The sequence below is a fragment of the Choloepus didactylus genome, chromosome 4, assembly GCF_015220235.1.
Source record: "Choloepus didactylus isolate mChoDid1 chromosome 4, mChoDid1.pri, whole genome shotgun sequence".
NCBI classification, from domain to species: domain Eukaryota; kingdom Metazoa; phylum Chordata; class Mammalia; order Pilosa; family Megalonychidae; genus Choloepus; species Choloepus didactylus.
In genome coordinates this window covers 181,666,134-181,681,637 of record NC_051310.1, presented here as the reverse complement: position 1 = coordinate 181,681,637, position 15,504 = coordinate 181,666,134, and the positions used below count along the sequence as shown (strand labels likewise).

Genomic DNA, 15,504 nt, shown 5'->3' with positions numbered 1-15,504 from the left:
AAGTTGTATTTCTGAAAAATTAGATTGGTATTTTTTTTTTTTACAACTTGAAAGAACCCTATAAAGCATAGCAAATGCCAAGAGGCCAAAAACAGAAAATCTTAACACATATGATAAAACCAGATGATATGGAGAACCCAATTCCAAACACCCAAATCAAAATATCAGAAGAGACACAGTACTTGGCACAATTAATCAAAGAACTACAATCGAGGAACGAAAACATGGCAAAGGATATAAAGGACATGAAGAAGACCATGGTACAGGGTATAAGGTACATAAAGAAGACCCTAGAAGAGCATAAAGAAGACATTGCAAGAGTAAATAAAAAAACAGAAGATCTTATGGGAATAAAAAAAACTGTTGGCCAAATTAAAAAGACTCTGGATACTCATAATACAAGATTAGAGGAAGTTGAACAACAACTCAGTGTCCTAGAAGTCCACAGAACAGAAAATGAAAGAACAAAAGAAAGAATGGAGAGAAAATTGAAAAAATCAAAACAGATCTCAGGGATATGATAGATAAAATAAAACGTCCAAACTTAAGACTCATTGGTGTCCCAGAAAGGGAAGAGAAGGATAAAAGTCTAGAAAGAGTATTCAAAGAAACTGTTGGGGAAAAATTCCCCAACCTTCTACACAATATAAATACACAAAGCATAAATGCCCAGCAAACCCCAAATAGAATAAATCCAAATAAACCCACTCCAAGACATATTCTGATCAGACTGTCAAATACTGAAGAGAAGGAGCAAGTTCTGAAAGCAGCAAGAGAAAAGCAATTCACCACATACAAAGGAAACAACATAAGACTAAGTTGTGACTACTCAGCGGCCACCATGGAGGTGAGAAGGCAGTGGCATGACATATTTAAAATTCTGAGAGAGAAAAATTTCCAACCAAGAATACTTTATCCAGCAAAACTCTCCTTCAAATTTGAGGGAGAGCTTAAATTTTTCACAGACAAACAAATGCTGAGAGAGTTTGCCAATAAAAGACCTGCCATACTTCAGATACTAAAGGGAGCCCTACCAACAGAGAAACAAAGAAAGGAGAAAGAGATACAGAGAATTTTATCAGACATATATAGAATCTTACATCCCAAATCACCAGGACACTCATCTTTCTCTAGTGATCATGGATCTTTCCCCAGAATGGACCATATGCTGGGACAGAAAACAAGCCTCAATAAATTAAAAAAAAAAAATTGAATATATTCAAAGCACATTCTCCGACCACAATGGAATACAAATAGAGTCAATAATTTTTGAATTGTAACTCCACTATTTACTTCCTACATGATAGAAAATACACAAACTCTAATGACAAATCAGTGGTTTTGAACTCAATGTAAAATATGTAATTTTTGACAAGAACTATATAAAGGTGGGGGAATGGAGGAGCATAGGAACATAGTTTATGTGTCCTATTGAAGTGAAGGTGGTATCAAAGAAAAACAAGAGTTTTATGGATTTAAGAGGTTCATCTCAAGCCCCACAGTAAACACAAAGAAATTATCAGAGAATATGACCATAGAGATGAAAAGTAGAATACGGGTTAAGAGAAATGGGGGAAGGGGCAATGGGGAGTGAAGAAATGAGTGTAGGGTTGCTATTTGAGGTGAAGGGAAATTTCTAGTAATGGAGGGTGGGAAGGTCATCACATTACAACATTCTAAATGTGATTAATCCCACTAATGGAATTTTAGGGAGGGGGTGGAATGGGAAGATTTAAGCTGTATATATGTTTCCACAATTGGAAAAAAAGAAAAAAGACAGTCTAAATAGATGACAATTGAATGCCAAGGATGACCCTGGATGGGATCTGAGGATGGAGGAGAGGAGGCTCAAAGGGACACAGTTGACACTTAATCAAAAAAAAAGGAAATATAGAATGTAAGCTTTGTATCAATGTTGAATCTCTTGTACTTCTTAGCTGCATTTAATGGGATTGCATAAAAGAATGTTCTTGTTCATGGGAGTTGTATATGTGAATTATAGTGTTTGTTCACGGATGTGTGTAGCTACCTCTCATATGTTCAGAAGACAGAGCAATAGATGATGGATGATAGATAGGCAGGGAGGGAAAGAAATAGCCGTGTGACAGCATGTTAAAGTTGATGGAGTGGGGTATCGGGGCGGGGGTCAGGGTATGCTGGATTTCTGTGTATGGGGTTTGTATTGTTTTTGCAACTGTTCCTATAACTTGAATTTATTTCCAAATAAAAAAAAAAAAAAAAAAAGATGAACACCAGAACTCAAAAAAAAAACACACCTCACTTTCTAGGCAAAATACTTTTTAAAATGACGCCAAGTATGCTCATTAAACAAAAACTTGTTTACCCACATCATCCTCAAGGCTCTAAGAAGATAAAATAGTTGACGGCACTAAAGTCAAAACTCTCCGAGCTTCTGAAAGAGATTACTTAGTATCCCTTGATGTCAGCCCTAATGTAATCTATACTTCAAACCCACCAAATACTATCACTTTATAAAACTGTTATTAAAAGACCCATGAAGAGGTAATTTAAAAAAATAAAAACAATGACAAAAATATGCAGAGCCCCCCTGAGGAGCTGGTGGAGAATTCAGGGGTGCTGGGTTTCCCCACCTCGATGGTTGCTGATGTGCTCACAGACATAGGGGACTGGTGGTTTGATGGGCTGAGCCCTCTACCAAGGGACTTGCCCTTCACAAGACTGTTGCTGCAAAGGAGAGGCTAGGCCTCCCTATAATTGTGCCTAAGAGTCTCCTCCCAAATGCCCCTTTGTTGCTCAGATGTGGCCCTCTCTAGCTAAGCCAACTTGGCAGGTGAAATCACTGCCCTCCCCACTACGTGGGATCTGACACCCAGGGGAGTGAATTTCCCTAGCAACATGGAATTTGACTTCCGGGGAGGAATCTAGACCCACCATCATGGGATGGAGAACATCTTGACCCAAAGGGGGATGTGAGAGGCAATGAAATAAGCTTCAGTGGCAGACAGATTCCAAAAGGAGCCGAGAGGTCACTCTGGTGGGTACTCTTATGCACAATATAGACAACCCTTGTTAGGTTCTAATGAATTGGAATAGCTAGCAGTAAATACCTGAAATTATCAAACTACAACCCAGAACCCATGAATCTTGAAGACAATTGTATAAAAATGTAGCTTATGGGGGATGACGATGTGATTGGGAAAGCCATATGGACCACACACACTCCCATTTTTCCAGTGTATGGATGGATTAGTAGAAAAATGGGGGCAAAAAAAAAAAAAAAAAAAAGGCACCCACTGTTCTTTTTTACTTTAATTGTTCTTTTTCACTTTAATTTTTATTCTTATTATTTTTGTGTGTGTGGTAATGAAAATGTTCAAAAATTAATTTTGGTGATGAATGCACAAGTATATAATGGTACTGTGAACAACTGAATGTACGCTTTGTATGACTGCATGGTATGTGAATATATCTTAATAAAAATGAATTAAAAAAAAGATAGGTACTGAATAAATTCCAATGAACTTCGATAATCAAATTCTCTTCCTTGCAAAAACTACAGACCTACTAACTAAACACACATGTGGCAAGTAGATAACTTATTCTTCATTCTATGTTACTGACAACCATGATTCTTACTACCTTGTGTTAGGAAAAATATCAACCAATGATGCCTGATTCACTTGACCCCAGTAATTCACTGAAACACCCATAAAAATACAGAAAGAAACGCCAAGTTAGAACATCACAGGAAACTGGGTATGTCAGCGCACAAAAATAATCAACTAAATGGTGGAAACAAGAGCAGAATTAAAAAGTCTAAATATTCAAAAGTAAGAGATCAGCTAAACAGACCATGATATATGATCTAATACTAAATAACCATTAAAAATCCTACTACCTAAGATTATTTTATGTTAAAGAAAAAAAAATTCATCATAAAGAAAGCAAAAACAGAAGATTTTCATGTTTGGAAAAAAGAATTTATTCCTGTATACATAAATAGAAATGATACTGGAATTATAGGGAGTACAATATTAACTGTGGATCTCTTTCAGTAATAGGATTGCTGAAAATTTTAAATTTCTTCTTTGTGCTTTTTCATATTTTCCAAATTTTTTAAAGTGAGCATGTATGATTTTTATAATAAGAATTAAGAGGAAATTGAAGAAAGATAAAATTAACAGTAAAATATCTTCAAAAATATTTTATAGAAGCAGGATATATCGACAATTCATGCATTTTAGTTTTCATTCTCCTCAATCTCTGTGCTGCATTTAACAGTACTGATGACTCTTTACTTGAATCTCCCCCTTCACTTGATTTCTAAAACCTTGTTCTTTCTTGATTTTCTTCCAACTCTTTCTCTTTGCCTTGTTTGGTTCTATCTCCTATTGCTATTCTCTAAATGGGCATACCAAGATTTAGTCTTAGCAATCTGCTCATGCTATATATATACTCTGTTCATTGGAGAGCCCATCCATTCTACGTTTTAGCAATTATTTCTCAGCACAGGACCGTCCAAAATGTGTGTCCAGTTCTTTTCACATCTCTTTTGAGCTGTAGTCTTCAAACACAATTGAAAGGTCCTATCTTTCTTCACCTAAAACATTTTTTCACCAGAATTAACTTCCTTCGTTTGGGCCTTCCTATTTCCGTGCATGGATGTATCATGTATTTTAGTTACCTTGTTTTAGTATTATCCCTCTATTTCTCCCTTTCTTCCAACAGCTAGTCAAGTCACTAAATCCTTTGAAATATCTCTTGCACCTATCTTTCTTTCTAGTTAGTCCCAATGATACCGTGCTACTCTTTATAAAACCGACATCTCTCACCTAGAACAGCCCAATAAATGTCTAATTGATCTCATTGCTAGTCTCTAGTTTCTCTTTAAAATTCCTACACATCGGTGCTATTGTGATTAATTTTCCTAAAACACTGCTTAAAAAGCAAAGCAAGGCCAATCAAAACCAAGAACTCTCAAATCACTGCCAAAATAACTAAGCACTTTAGCCTGGCATTCAAGGATCTATCTACAATCTACCTCCTACCTTCCTCTTGAAACCGTATTTCTTACCACTATAAAAATATACCAGTATACAAAATAAATCACCCTTTCAACCAAACTAGTCTATTTATCTTTAAAATAAACTACAGGAGTATGTATTGAAATTACTCAAGATTTTTTCTGGATGTTTCAATGTCACTAACCCATGCCACAAACAGACAAGACAGAAATACACTTACAGTGGACTACAAAATTTCAAGCAGAGTCTGGGCAACAGTCAGCACAAATCAGACAAAGTGCCAGGCCTGTGTCCAAAGATGGAAGACAAATGAATATCTGACATGCATAAAAGGAAATGTTGAGTCTTTCTTAAATCTACAGAGGCAGTTAGCCCAGTTATTAAATAAGCTTATTCTCACTCAAAATTTGCTTATTCAGTATTACAGTAATACTACCTTACATTTTGCTCTGAGGCTCAGTGGTTCATTAGGAACAGGATATTTCAGAACTAACACAAGCCAAGCACATTCCTACATCATACCTTATGTCTGTTGTTCTTCATGCCATTCCCCTTTGTCAGGAATGCATTTCCCCCTCCTCTCCACTTAAAGCCTTAGCTTTTGTCAAGGCACAGGTCAAATTTACTTTGCTCAGGTACCCTTTGTCAATTTTCCAAGCTTCTGTAATAAAAGCATTTGTGCAGGGAGAAAATGGTAGTTATGGCCCTTTATTTGATAGTATAATGATTAAGAGCACAGACTCTGGAGTTATGTTGCCTAGGTTCAAATCAGAGCTCTGTCACTCATTAGCTAAGAGACCTTAAGCAAGTTATTTAATCTTTGTGTATATAACAGTACCTGGCACAGAGTAAGTGCTATTTAAGAGTTAGCTGCCTTTAATAATAGTAATACTAATCCTGCTAATTATTATTATTATTGATTTGTATTATTGATTTATAGATGCGGAAAGTTACAGATAAAAAGTATGTCAAGTCCACAATAACAGGGCTAAACTAGTAACAGAACTGTCTCCTGACTTTTAATTGTTCTTATATATCAAAATTCATTTTACTTTCTCCTCTGATCCCCTTCTATAATTACTGCTTCTCTCAATCATTTGACATTTAATTGTTACTTAACATGTTATCTTTTAATGCTGACATCCTGTTTTCCTAAAACCTTTAAGCACAAAAATCTCCTTTTGATATTCACGTGTCACACATGCATGGTACCCTATATATAATGAAAAATGAAGGAAGGCTGACTGATAACTAAACTTTTTTTTCCCCTTTTACCCAACGGCCAACTGTCTTTTGTAATTTGCTCTCCTTTTTTTGGAGGGCAGAGCAGACGATGGGGGGAAGAGAAGAAAACTAACTTTATCCCAGATTTTGCTCTAATAGGTAACAACGCTTCATGATCCTTAAACTACTTTTATCAGAACCGTCTTTTCTTTTAGAATGTGTATGCTCATACCCAGACATATATTCATACATTTGTAATCTACCTAGGATGTTTCCTAATAGTTCGTGGGAAAAACACTAGAATAATAAGTTTTGAACAAATTAATCTCAAATAAAGCAAAGTTATAGTTTTTAGCCTTTTATTCTGAATGTACATGCAAAAGCTTGATGGTTTTGTGGCTCAAGTCAGCAATACTGGCATTGCAGTTTAAAAGCACCTGGAGTTGAGTTTACCCTCCAATCCTCATGTTAGTAATTGTAAAAACAGAAACCACTTATATTCTCTTAAATCAGATTACATGATACTGTCCATTCCTTTACAAAATACTAAAGCCTATCATATATTTTAACAGCTTCATGAAAACCAACATATTTAAAATTTCTCTCTGTCAAGTCCTCACACTGATTAAAACCCATAGGAGGGATATGGGGAGCAAGATGGCAGACTGGTGAGCTGTATGTTTTAGTTACTCCTCCAGGAAAGTAGGTAGAAAGCCAGGAACTGCGTGGACTGGACACCACAGAGCAATCTGACTTTGGGCATACTTCATACAACACTCATGAAAATGTGGAACTGCTGAGATCAGTGAAATCTGTAAGTTTTTGCGGCCAGCGGACCCGCGCCCCTCCCTGCCAGGCTCAGTCCCGTGGGAGGAGGGGCTGTCAGCTCCGGGAAGGAGAAGGGAGAACTGCAGTGGCAGCCCTTATCGGAAACTCATTCTGCTGATCCAAACTCCAACCATAGATAGACGGAGACCACACACCAGAGAATCTGAGAGCAGCCAGCCCAGCAGAGAGGAGACAGGCATAGAAAAAAAACAACATGAAAAGCTCCAAAATAAAAGCGGAGGATTTTTGGAGTTCTGGTGAACATAGAAAGGGGAAGGGCAGAGCTCAGGCCTGAGCTCAGGCCCTGAGGCGCATATGCAAATCCCGAAGAAGAGCTCATCTCTCTGCCCTGTGGACCTTTCCTTAATGGCCCTGGTTGCTTTGTCTCTTAGCATTTCAATAACCCATTAGATCTCTGAGGAGGGCCCTTTTTTTTTTTTAATCCTTTTTTCTTTTTTCTTTTTCTAAAACAATTACTCTAAGAAGCCCAATACAGAAAGCTTCAAAGACTTACTATTTGGGCAGGTCAAGTCAAGAGCAGAACTAGGAGAGCTCTGAGACAAAACGCAATAATCCAGTGGCTGAGAAAATTCACTAAACACCACAACTTACCAAGAAAAGGGGGGTGTCCGCTCACAGCCATCATCCTGGTGGACAGGAAACACTCCTGCCCATCGCCAGCCCCATAGCCCAGAACTGCCCCAGACAACCCAGTGTGACGGAAGTGCTTCAAATAACAGGCACACACCACAAAACTGGGCATGGACATTAGCCTTCCCTGCAACCTCAGCTGATTGTCCCAGAGTTGGGAAGGTAGAGCAGTGTGAATTAACAAAGCCCCATTCAGCCATCATTTCAGCAGACTGGGAGCCTCCCTACACAGCTCAGCAGCCCAGAACCACCCTGGGGGGATGGCACTCACCTGTGACATAGCACAGTCATCCCTCAACAGAGGACCCGGGGTGCACGGCCTGGAAGACGGGCCCACTTGCAAGTCTCAGGAGCCATACGCCAATACCAAGGACTTGTGGGTCAGTGGCAGGGACAAACTGTGGCAGGACTGAACTGAAGGATTAGACTATTGCAGCAGCTTTAAAACTCTAGGATCACCAGGGAGATTTGATTGTTAGAGCCACCCCCCCCCTCCCTGACTGCCCAGAAACACGCCCCATATATAGGGCAGGCAACACCAACTACACACGCAAGCTTGGTACACCAATTGGACCCCACAAGACTCACTCCCCCACTCATGAAAAAGGCTAAGCAGGGGAGAACTGGCTTGTGGAGAACAGGTGGCTCGTGGACGCCACCTGCTGGTTAGTTAGAGAAAGTGTACTCCACGAAGCTGTAGATCTGATAAATTAGAGATAAGGACTTCAATTGGTCTACAAATCCTAAAAGAACCCTATCAAGTTCAGCATCTATTAAATATAAGGACAATTTTAATTACAATTAGGGCATAAAGACTGGTCTAATTTTTATAATGAACAATTACAATTAGCTCCTAGAAATTTATCCCAGCTCTTTCATATGAAATGTAGTTGCCCTGAGATTTAAAACTTACACTAATTCCACTATTGCTTTGGAGCAATACATCAGTTTAAAATAGAAAATATATTTCTTAAAATAATCAAGGAATTTGATCTGACTTTGAATTTTACATGCACATTCTTGGAAATAAATGACCTGTCACTCTTGGAAAATCTGAAAAGACAGGAAAGGCCATGAAACATGGGAGGGAAAAAAAAAAAAAAAAGGAAGGAAGCTGCAAACTGACATCACACATAAAAAAATTAAATATTTAATCCCTGCCCTCCATCAAGATACACACTGTGTCTGAGCAGGTAATTATAACTAAATTTCTTGGGTAAATTTTAATTTCACTGCAGCGTCTTTCAAAAGCAACATATGTCTACACCAGCATTTCAGAAAATGAACTTATTTTCAGATTCTTGGTGTTTGGGCCAGCACCAGAATCTTAACATATACACTGATATCTTGGACTTGATACCTAACATGCAGTGTTAAGATCAATGTTTAAAAGAGTGAACCCTAATGTAAACTGTACTTCAGTTAATAATATAATTCTAATAATATTGGTTTATCAATTGTAGCAAATGTATCATACTAATGAAAATGTTAATTACTAGGGAAAACTGTGGGGTTGGGGGGAAGGTACATGGGAACTCCCTACTTTGTGCATAATTTTTCTGTAAACCTACAACTGCTCTAAAAAACAATCTGTTGGAAAAAAAAAAAAGACCAATCTTTACAGAAAACCATTCACTGCCGGGTAATGGTTACAGTCTACAAGAGTAACCCCAGGAAAAACTGATTTGATATTTCAAACAAAATTTGAGGGCCATTAAAATATTTTAAGTACAAAACTCTTATAAATATGTCAGGTAATACTTGGTGCAGTAAGAGCCTGAATTAGACCTCTTCAATTTTTATATCCAATTTATTTTTACTAAATCTAAAAATTATTTCAAAATGTCTTCAAATTTTGAAACTGGAAGGAACTATAGAGAACACTTAATTCACCTCCATCACTGAAGAGATCTGAAGCCTACTGCAAAAAGTCCAAATTCCTTATTTGCAAAAATGATCTCCATACTTTGCTCCTGTCTACATCTCCAGTGTCATCTTCTGCTACTTCCTATTGGACCCCCTGTGTCAGCCAGACAGAAACTCACCTTTCTCTTATTAATTTGCTAAGTACTTTCATAACTCACGTGTCTTCAGACATGCTATTCCTTCAGCTTGAAATCCACTGGAACCCATTTACACTTGGCAAATTTCTTTTCATCTTTTAACACAATGTTTGAACCATAAAAATTCAGAGAAAAATTTTTTAAAAGTTTCAACATACAAGTCTAACTATGGGATAAGTCTAAGCATAAAAAGAAATGTAAAAAAATCTAGTTGATGGATTATTGGTTAAGTAATTATTTTTGGGGTATTGTAGGATACAGCATATGAGTAAATATGACTGATATTGAGAACCAGGGTTTTACCATGGGAGAAGAGGTTTACAAATAGGTTTACAGAGAATAAAGAAAGATGAGGAAGAATCCTGTCATGCTGGATTTGAATTGGAAATATCAGTATGGACTCATTTTTTAAAAAAAGTATCTGCTGGCTCTGTCTACTGAAAGGGTAGATATGCAATGGCAGGCAGTAGCAAGGAGTAGCACTTCTATATTCAGACTGGTTTTTCTAGGGCTCCTTGAAGAAATGGCTGATTTAAGGTCTGGGGGAAGAAAAGTACACAGTAAGCCTGGCATCATGTTATGTTTAAATTAAGGAATTGCTCAAAGACTAATGGAGTCATGTCAAAAGTACAAAGGAGCCTGTCACTGATCAAACTGGGACTAGTTTAACGTCGCAAAGAATACTGATATACTTAGTTATGACGCATAGAATAAAAAAGAATGTCAAGGAACAAATATAGAAGAAATGTTAGATTTTTTTTAAAGTCACCCTTTATGTAACTCCCAGTGTAATAAATGATACAGTCAAGAATCATTAAGTGGATGTTAAGAACAGTGGATGAAATGTCATTAGGGCATTACAGGGTCTCAAAGTAGCACCCTACAGATTATCTGCTAATAATAAGGAGGAAAATAGAGCTTACAATGCAGAGATTTGGCTATCACCATCATTAACCAAGTGATGAAATGTAGCATTACCAATAGTGGGACAACCTGATATATGATTCATGATGTGATGTAATGTGAAGTTTACAATATCCCCTATACAACAGTTCTTGCCAAAAATTTTTTGTCTCAAATCTAATCAGGAGGAAACAATCAGAAAAATTATATACTACCCCAGACTCTTCAAAAAAAGTCAATTTTGTGAAAAAACAGCTAAACACGCAAAGGTATTGTTCTACATGAAAGAGATGTATTAACCACATGAACCTTGATTGGATCCTGGATGAAAAAATTAAAACAAAAACTATAAAATGCACCTTTGAGACAACTGGAAAAACTAAAATACAGGCTATGTATTAGATATTATTGAATTATTATTGATATTCTGCGGTGTGATCATGTGGTTAAACGGGAGAATGTCCTTATTCTTAGGGGACACATACAGAATTATTTAGAACCCTAAATAAAATGAAATGGCAAAATACCTGCAACTTTCAAAAGGCTCAGCAAATATGGCACAAATATGGCAAAATGTTGACAACTGGTAAATATAGGTGAAGTATTTGGGCATTCATTCTACTATTCTTTTATCTATAGATTTGGAATTTTCAATATGAAAACCTCAGTTCAAATGTCACATCTCTGAAGGGGTTTTGTTTTTTTTTTTTTTTTACTGGTCTTCAATATTCCCACAGGACTCTGTCATAGTTCTGTTTTAGCCCTTAACAATTTTGAAACTGCCTGTTTAAAGGTCTGATGTTCCTAATCTGCAAGGAATAAGTACTGTCTTTATACCCAGATTTTAGCTAATGGCACTTACTATGTACTCAGTGTTTGTTGTGTAAGTGCCATGCCCAAAGTGACAGGCCAAAACTAAAATCCAGGTATTGTCTATATTTACATTGTGCATCAAACTGGATCAAATCGATCAGGCAGGAATCCTATTACAGGGTCCTATCTGATCTGTCCAATTATAACGGATAGCCACATCACCATTCAAACTGATTTAAAAACAAGCAAAATGAACAGCTGATTGTACACCATGGATGGATGATTGTATGGTATGCGAATATATCTCAATAAAACTGAATGAAAAAAATAAACAGAAAAAGGTTGAGAACTAAAAAACAAAACAAAACAAGCAAAATAACCTTCAAGCACCTTCACCTGTAAGTGATTACACATCAAATAAAAATATTTTCATTTTAAATTGTTTCACAATTTCAAATGAAAAAAAATCAGAGAAGATGCATACCTGCTCTATATCCTTGGAATTGGAGGTCTGGTTTTCTCCCATGACTCCAGGCTGCTCATTTTCCCATGGTAATTTATTTTTTCCTTTTCCTGCACTTAACACTCTTCGGGTACAGACAGTTGGACTGTAAGATCCATAAATCTGCATGCTATCCCTCGTGTGGTCACCACAGTGACAGTGGGCACTCTGAGTTCTGTTACCAGCCAAAAGCCAGTCAGTATCTGCTCCATGTGCCAAAAGGCTTGACCTACCCTGTGCAGAAGATGGCATAAGTATTGCATATTCCACAAATCCATGTTCTGTTAGCCTTGGGAGGGTTTTCCTAGCCAATCTGGCCTGCACAGCATTCATCACTCCATCTCCATTATCTTGAAGTTCAACAGTATCCACAGCTTTGAAAAGGACACTGGTTTTACCTGAGCCCATTGATGATGCCAACACAGCAAAAGCTTCTAGGGCTGCTTGGCGTACCCTGCGTTTACTATCCACAAGAGCTGGGGCAAGTTCAAAAGACAATTTAGGTAAGTCAAAGTCCTCACTGGGATAGGTCAGGAGAGAGCAGATGCAAATATTCACCACCTCCTCTCTCACTCTGGAATGCTTATGCTTAAGATGTTCCAGGAGTAAACAAAGCACCTGTTGAGGACCTACTTCCTTCATCAGTTTGAGAAAGATTTTCATGTATTCTTGCTTGATCACCAACTTGTTGTCTGCCAGCACTTTGACAGAAGCTGCTATAACTGGTCCCAAGAACTGTTGTACCTGCTGTCCAAGGCGAATAACCAGTAAATGCAAGACCTGAAGTGTGCCATGGACCACTCTGAAGTTAGAATCGTCTAACAAATTATACAGCAAGCTAATGAAACCGACAAGACTAGAATTAGGGGTAGAACTAGGGACAAATCTTACCAGCACCTGTTTTAGTTCTTCAACGGCCTGAGTCCGGTTCTTATAGTCTTCCTGATCTAACAATCTTGAATGTAGCTCCTGAGGAATGATCCCAAATTTAAGATTGCTGTTGCAAAGAGTCCCTGCAGAGGGAAGGGGAGCCTCAGGAAATCCAGAGGCTTCAAGTTCCAAATAATAAGGAACCTGACTTCCAAATTGGGACTCCAGGCGGCGATTGTAGTGTCTCCTCAGAGCAGACGGCAGGCGTGAGATGTAGGATTGAAACCTCTCTTGGCCAAGTCGTTCCCCAATTTGTTGAAGTGCAGAGAAAGCTGTCTCAACTTCTTCTTCTATCTCCTGATCGCCAAGCTTTCGGGCTAAGGATATTATCACCTCAGTGAGATCTAGGCCAAGCAACAAATCCTCAGGAGTAAGCAAGATAGGGAGCAGTAGTGCTGTGGAAGCTCTAAGCCGGGCATCCGTACTTTCCAGTCCTTGTTGTATAAGCGTTCTCAGCACCTGGCCAGAACTACGTTTCAGACATACATGCAAAATCTGCAGAGCATCTTTCTGCAAGGCTGAATTCTCTTCTCGTAAGAAGACAACTAGTTGAGGCAAAAGTGCTAAGCTAAAGGCCTCTTCCAGCTGGCCTGCCTCCCCCTGACCGCGGAGGACGTCCCAGATAAGCTGCAAGCAAAGTCGTTTCTCATCACTACCACCTTCCACAAGAACTCGGCCTAAGGCTCGATACAACGCTTCCTTCCGTCGGGGGAAGCCAAGTCTACCGCCCCGCCGCGGTAAAGCAGCCTGCAAAGCCCGGAAAGCCTCGGAAGGATCCGGCGCTGTGCGAAGTTGAAGAAGCCGAGCGTCCTCTTCATCTCCCCCTGAGAAACCACCTCCAGACCCAGACCAGCTACTTGAGACTGCCTCCGCGGGCATCAAGAGGGTCGATGCCAGAGGAGGTGTCGGGGGGCAGGGACCGTGGTCGCCAGCAGCTCCGCGGCAGCAGTAGGTTTTCTCTCCTCTCATGGTGCCGCCAATTCGACTTTCATCGGTTTCTGGGGTGGAAAGCCAACTGCAGTTCTGGGGGCGATAGACACAGCGAGCGGGGGGAGGGGACGGCAGGAGCAGAGAGGAGGGCGCAGCCGCCATGGAGGGTCGTTAGGTGGCGGTGGCTGATGGGAACCATTGCAGTTGCTGAAGGGCTCGATGGAGCCCAGCCTTCCTGTTCCCCTCCAGGCCGAAAGCTGCAAAGGAGGAAAAGGAACAGCTTCGGCCAGCTGCCAAGCCGCCCCCGGCTCTGAAAGAGAGCCTTCGACAAAATGGCCCCCGCGTGGGCCCCAGACCCCACAGCTGCCACCGGGCGTAACCAAGGGCACCACGTGGCCAAACCGATCGCTTCCATGGTGATTTACCCTCTGCGGACCTCTTGACCCGGAAATCAACCGGCCGTGATGAACGCTGGGACATGTAGTCCACGTCAGGTGTTAAGACTAGACAAGTCTCCTGGAAGAGGAAGTCAGACACGTTACGAACGTCGCTAGGGCAGAGAAGGGAAGGAGGGGTGAAGGAAATGACGAGTCTCTTGCTCGGGACGGAAGTTCCCCGCCCCACCTCTAAGAGTTGGGTTTTGATCCGAGGCAAGTGAGGCTCCATCCTGGCCTCCAGTTGTCCACGGCTCCTCCTCTTCTTGTCGCTGCCAGCGTGATTCCTGGGACTCAGGTATTTTCCTTATGCCGTGCTTCTGCGACGCAGGCGTTGGCAGATTTTTGCCGGGCTTGCTGCTGGTGCTAGAGTGAGACGTAAAGGAATGAACCGGAGCAAGCAGGGAGAGAGGCGACATCTTTTTGGTGCTGGGCTCGTTACCCTTGTAACCTAGAACCCGGAATAAGTGCGATACTTTGCACTTGCCATCGTTTGTCCGGACAGGAGATCCGGACCTAGGACAGCCTGATAGCTCGCGGACTATTTCAAATCCTGGCATTTGGGGCTCTTACTCTCCTTTCTGTTCCTTCCTTATCTTATCTTACCTTCGGGCCGTGGAGGGTTAATGGTTTTCTGTCACTTTTTTTTTTTCCTTTTCCACCATCACTTTAAGTTCTCTTTGAAATGTACATAGCCTGAAGATAACTGTTTTTTTCTCTAGCTTGTCGCCTCCCCTTTACCCGTTTTTAAAGTCTTTCCTTCTAAAGCAGCTCTTTCCTCTGTGTGACTGACTATATGCCCCTTTCTCCTTGCTCTACCGCCGCCTCCCTACAGGATCCTCACGCGTCTCTGCAGCTTTTCAGTCTCCTAGAGACGGAGATTGCAAAGACAATTTCAGTTGCGGATGAAGTTCTTAGCATCACGTTCCTAAGAGAATTCCGCCCTAGGGATTTAGAGCTGATAGTAGACATTTCTTTGTTTTAGGCGAACTGAGGATTTGGGAAAATGGGCCACAATTGAAGAGCTGAAGTGTCTGGTTTGAGGTTGATTTTTTTTGGAGCGTGGAAGAGCATTTTTTGAAAGAATTACTTTTGAATGGCTCAGTGGAAAAAGTCTGAGTATCACTTCAAGTCCCAAATTTATAAACTTCAAATGCAAGTGTTCCTATCTAGCTCTGTACCAGATGAGGTGCTTCTTAAATTTTTTAATCTTGAAATAA

At 39.9% G+C, this 15,504-nt stretch overlaps 2 protein-coding genes across 2 annotated transcripts in view; one reads left to right on the top strand and one right to left on the bottom strand.

The window, feature by feature from the left end:
- Nucleotides 1–14,255, bottom strand: part of TOGARAM1 (TOG array regulator of axonemal microtubules 1) — a 124,228-nt gene extending 109,973 nt beyond the window's left edge. The window contains exon 1 of the mRNA XM_037834917.1: nt 11,973–14,255. Within this exon, the coding sequence (XP_037690845.1) occupies nt 11,973–14,012 (2,040 nt within the window). The 5' untranslated portion in view covers nt 14,013–14,255. The remainder of the gene's footprint in view (nt 1–11,972) is intronic.
- KLHL28 (kelch like family member 28) overlaps nt 14,144–15,504 on the top strand; it is a 33,669-nt gene continuing 32,308 nt past the window's right edge. The window contains exon 1 of the mRNA XM_037834920.1: nt 14,144–14,582. The gene's annotated coding sequence lies outside the window, so the exon portion shown is untranslated. The remainder of the gene's footprint in view (nt 14,583–15,504) is intronic.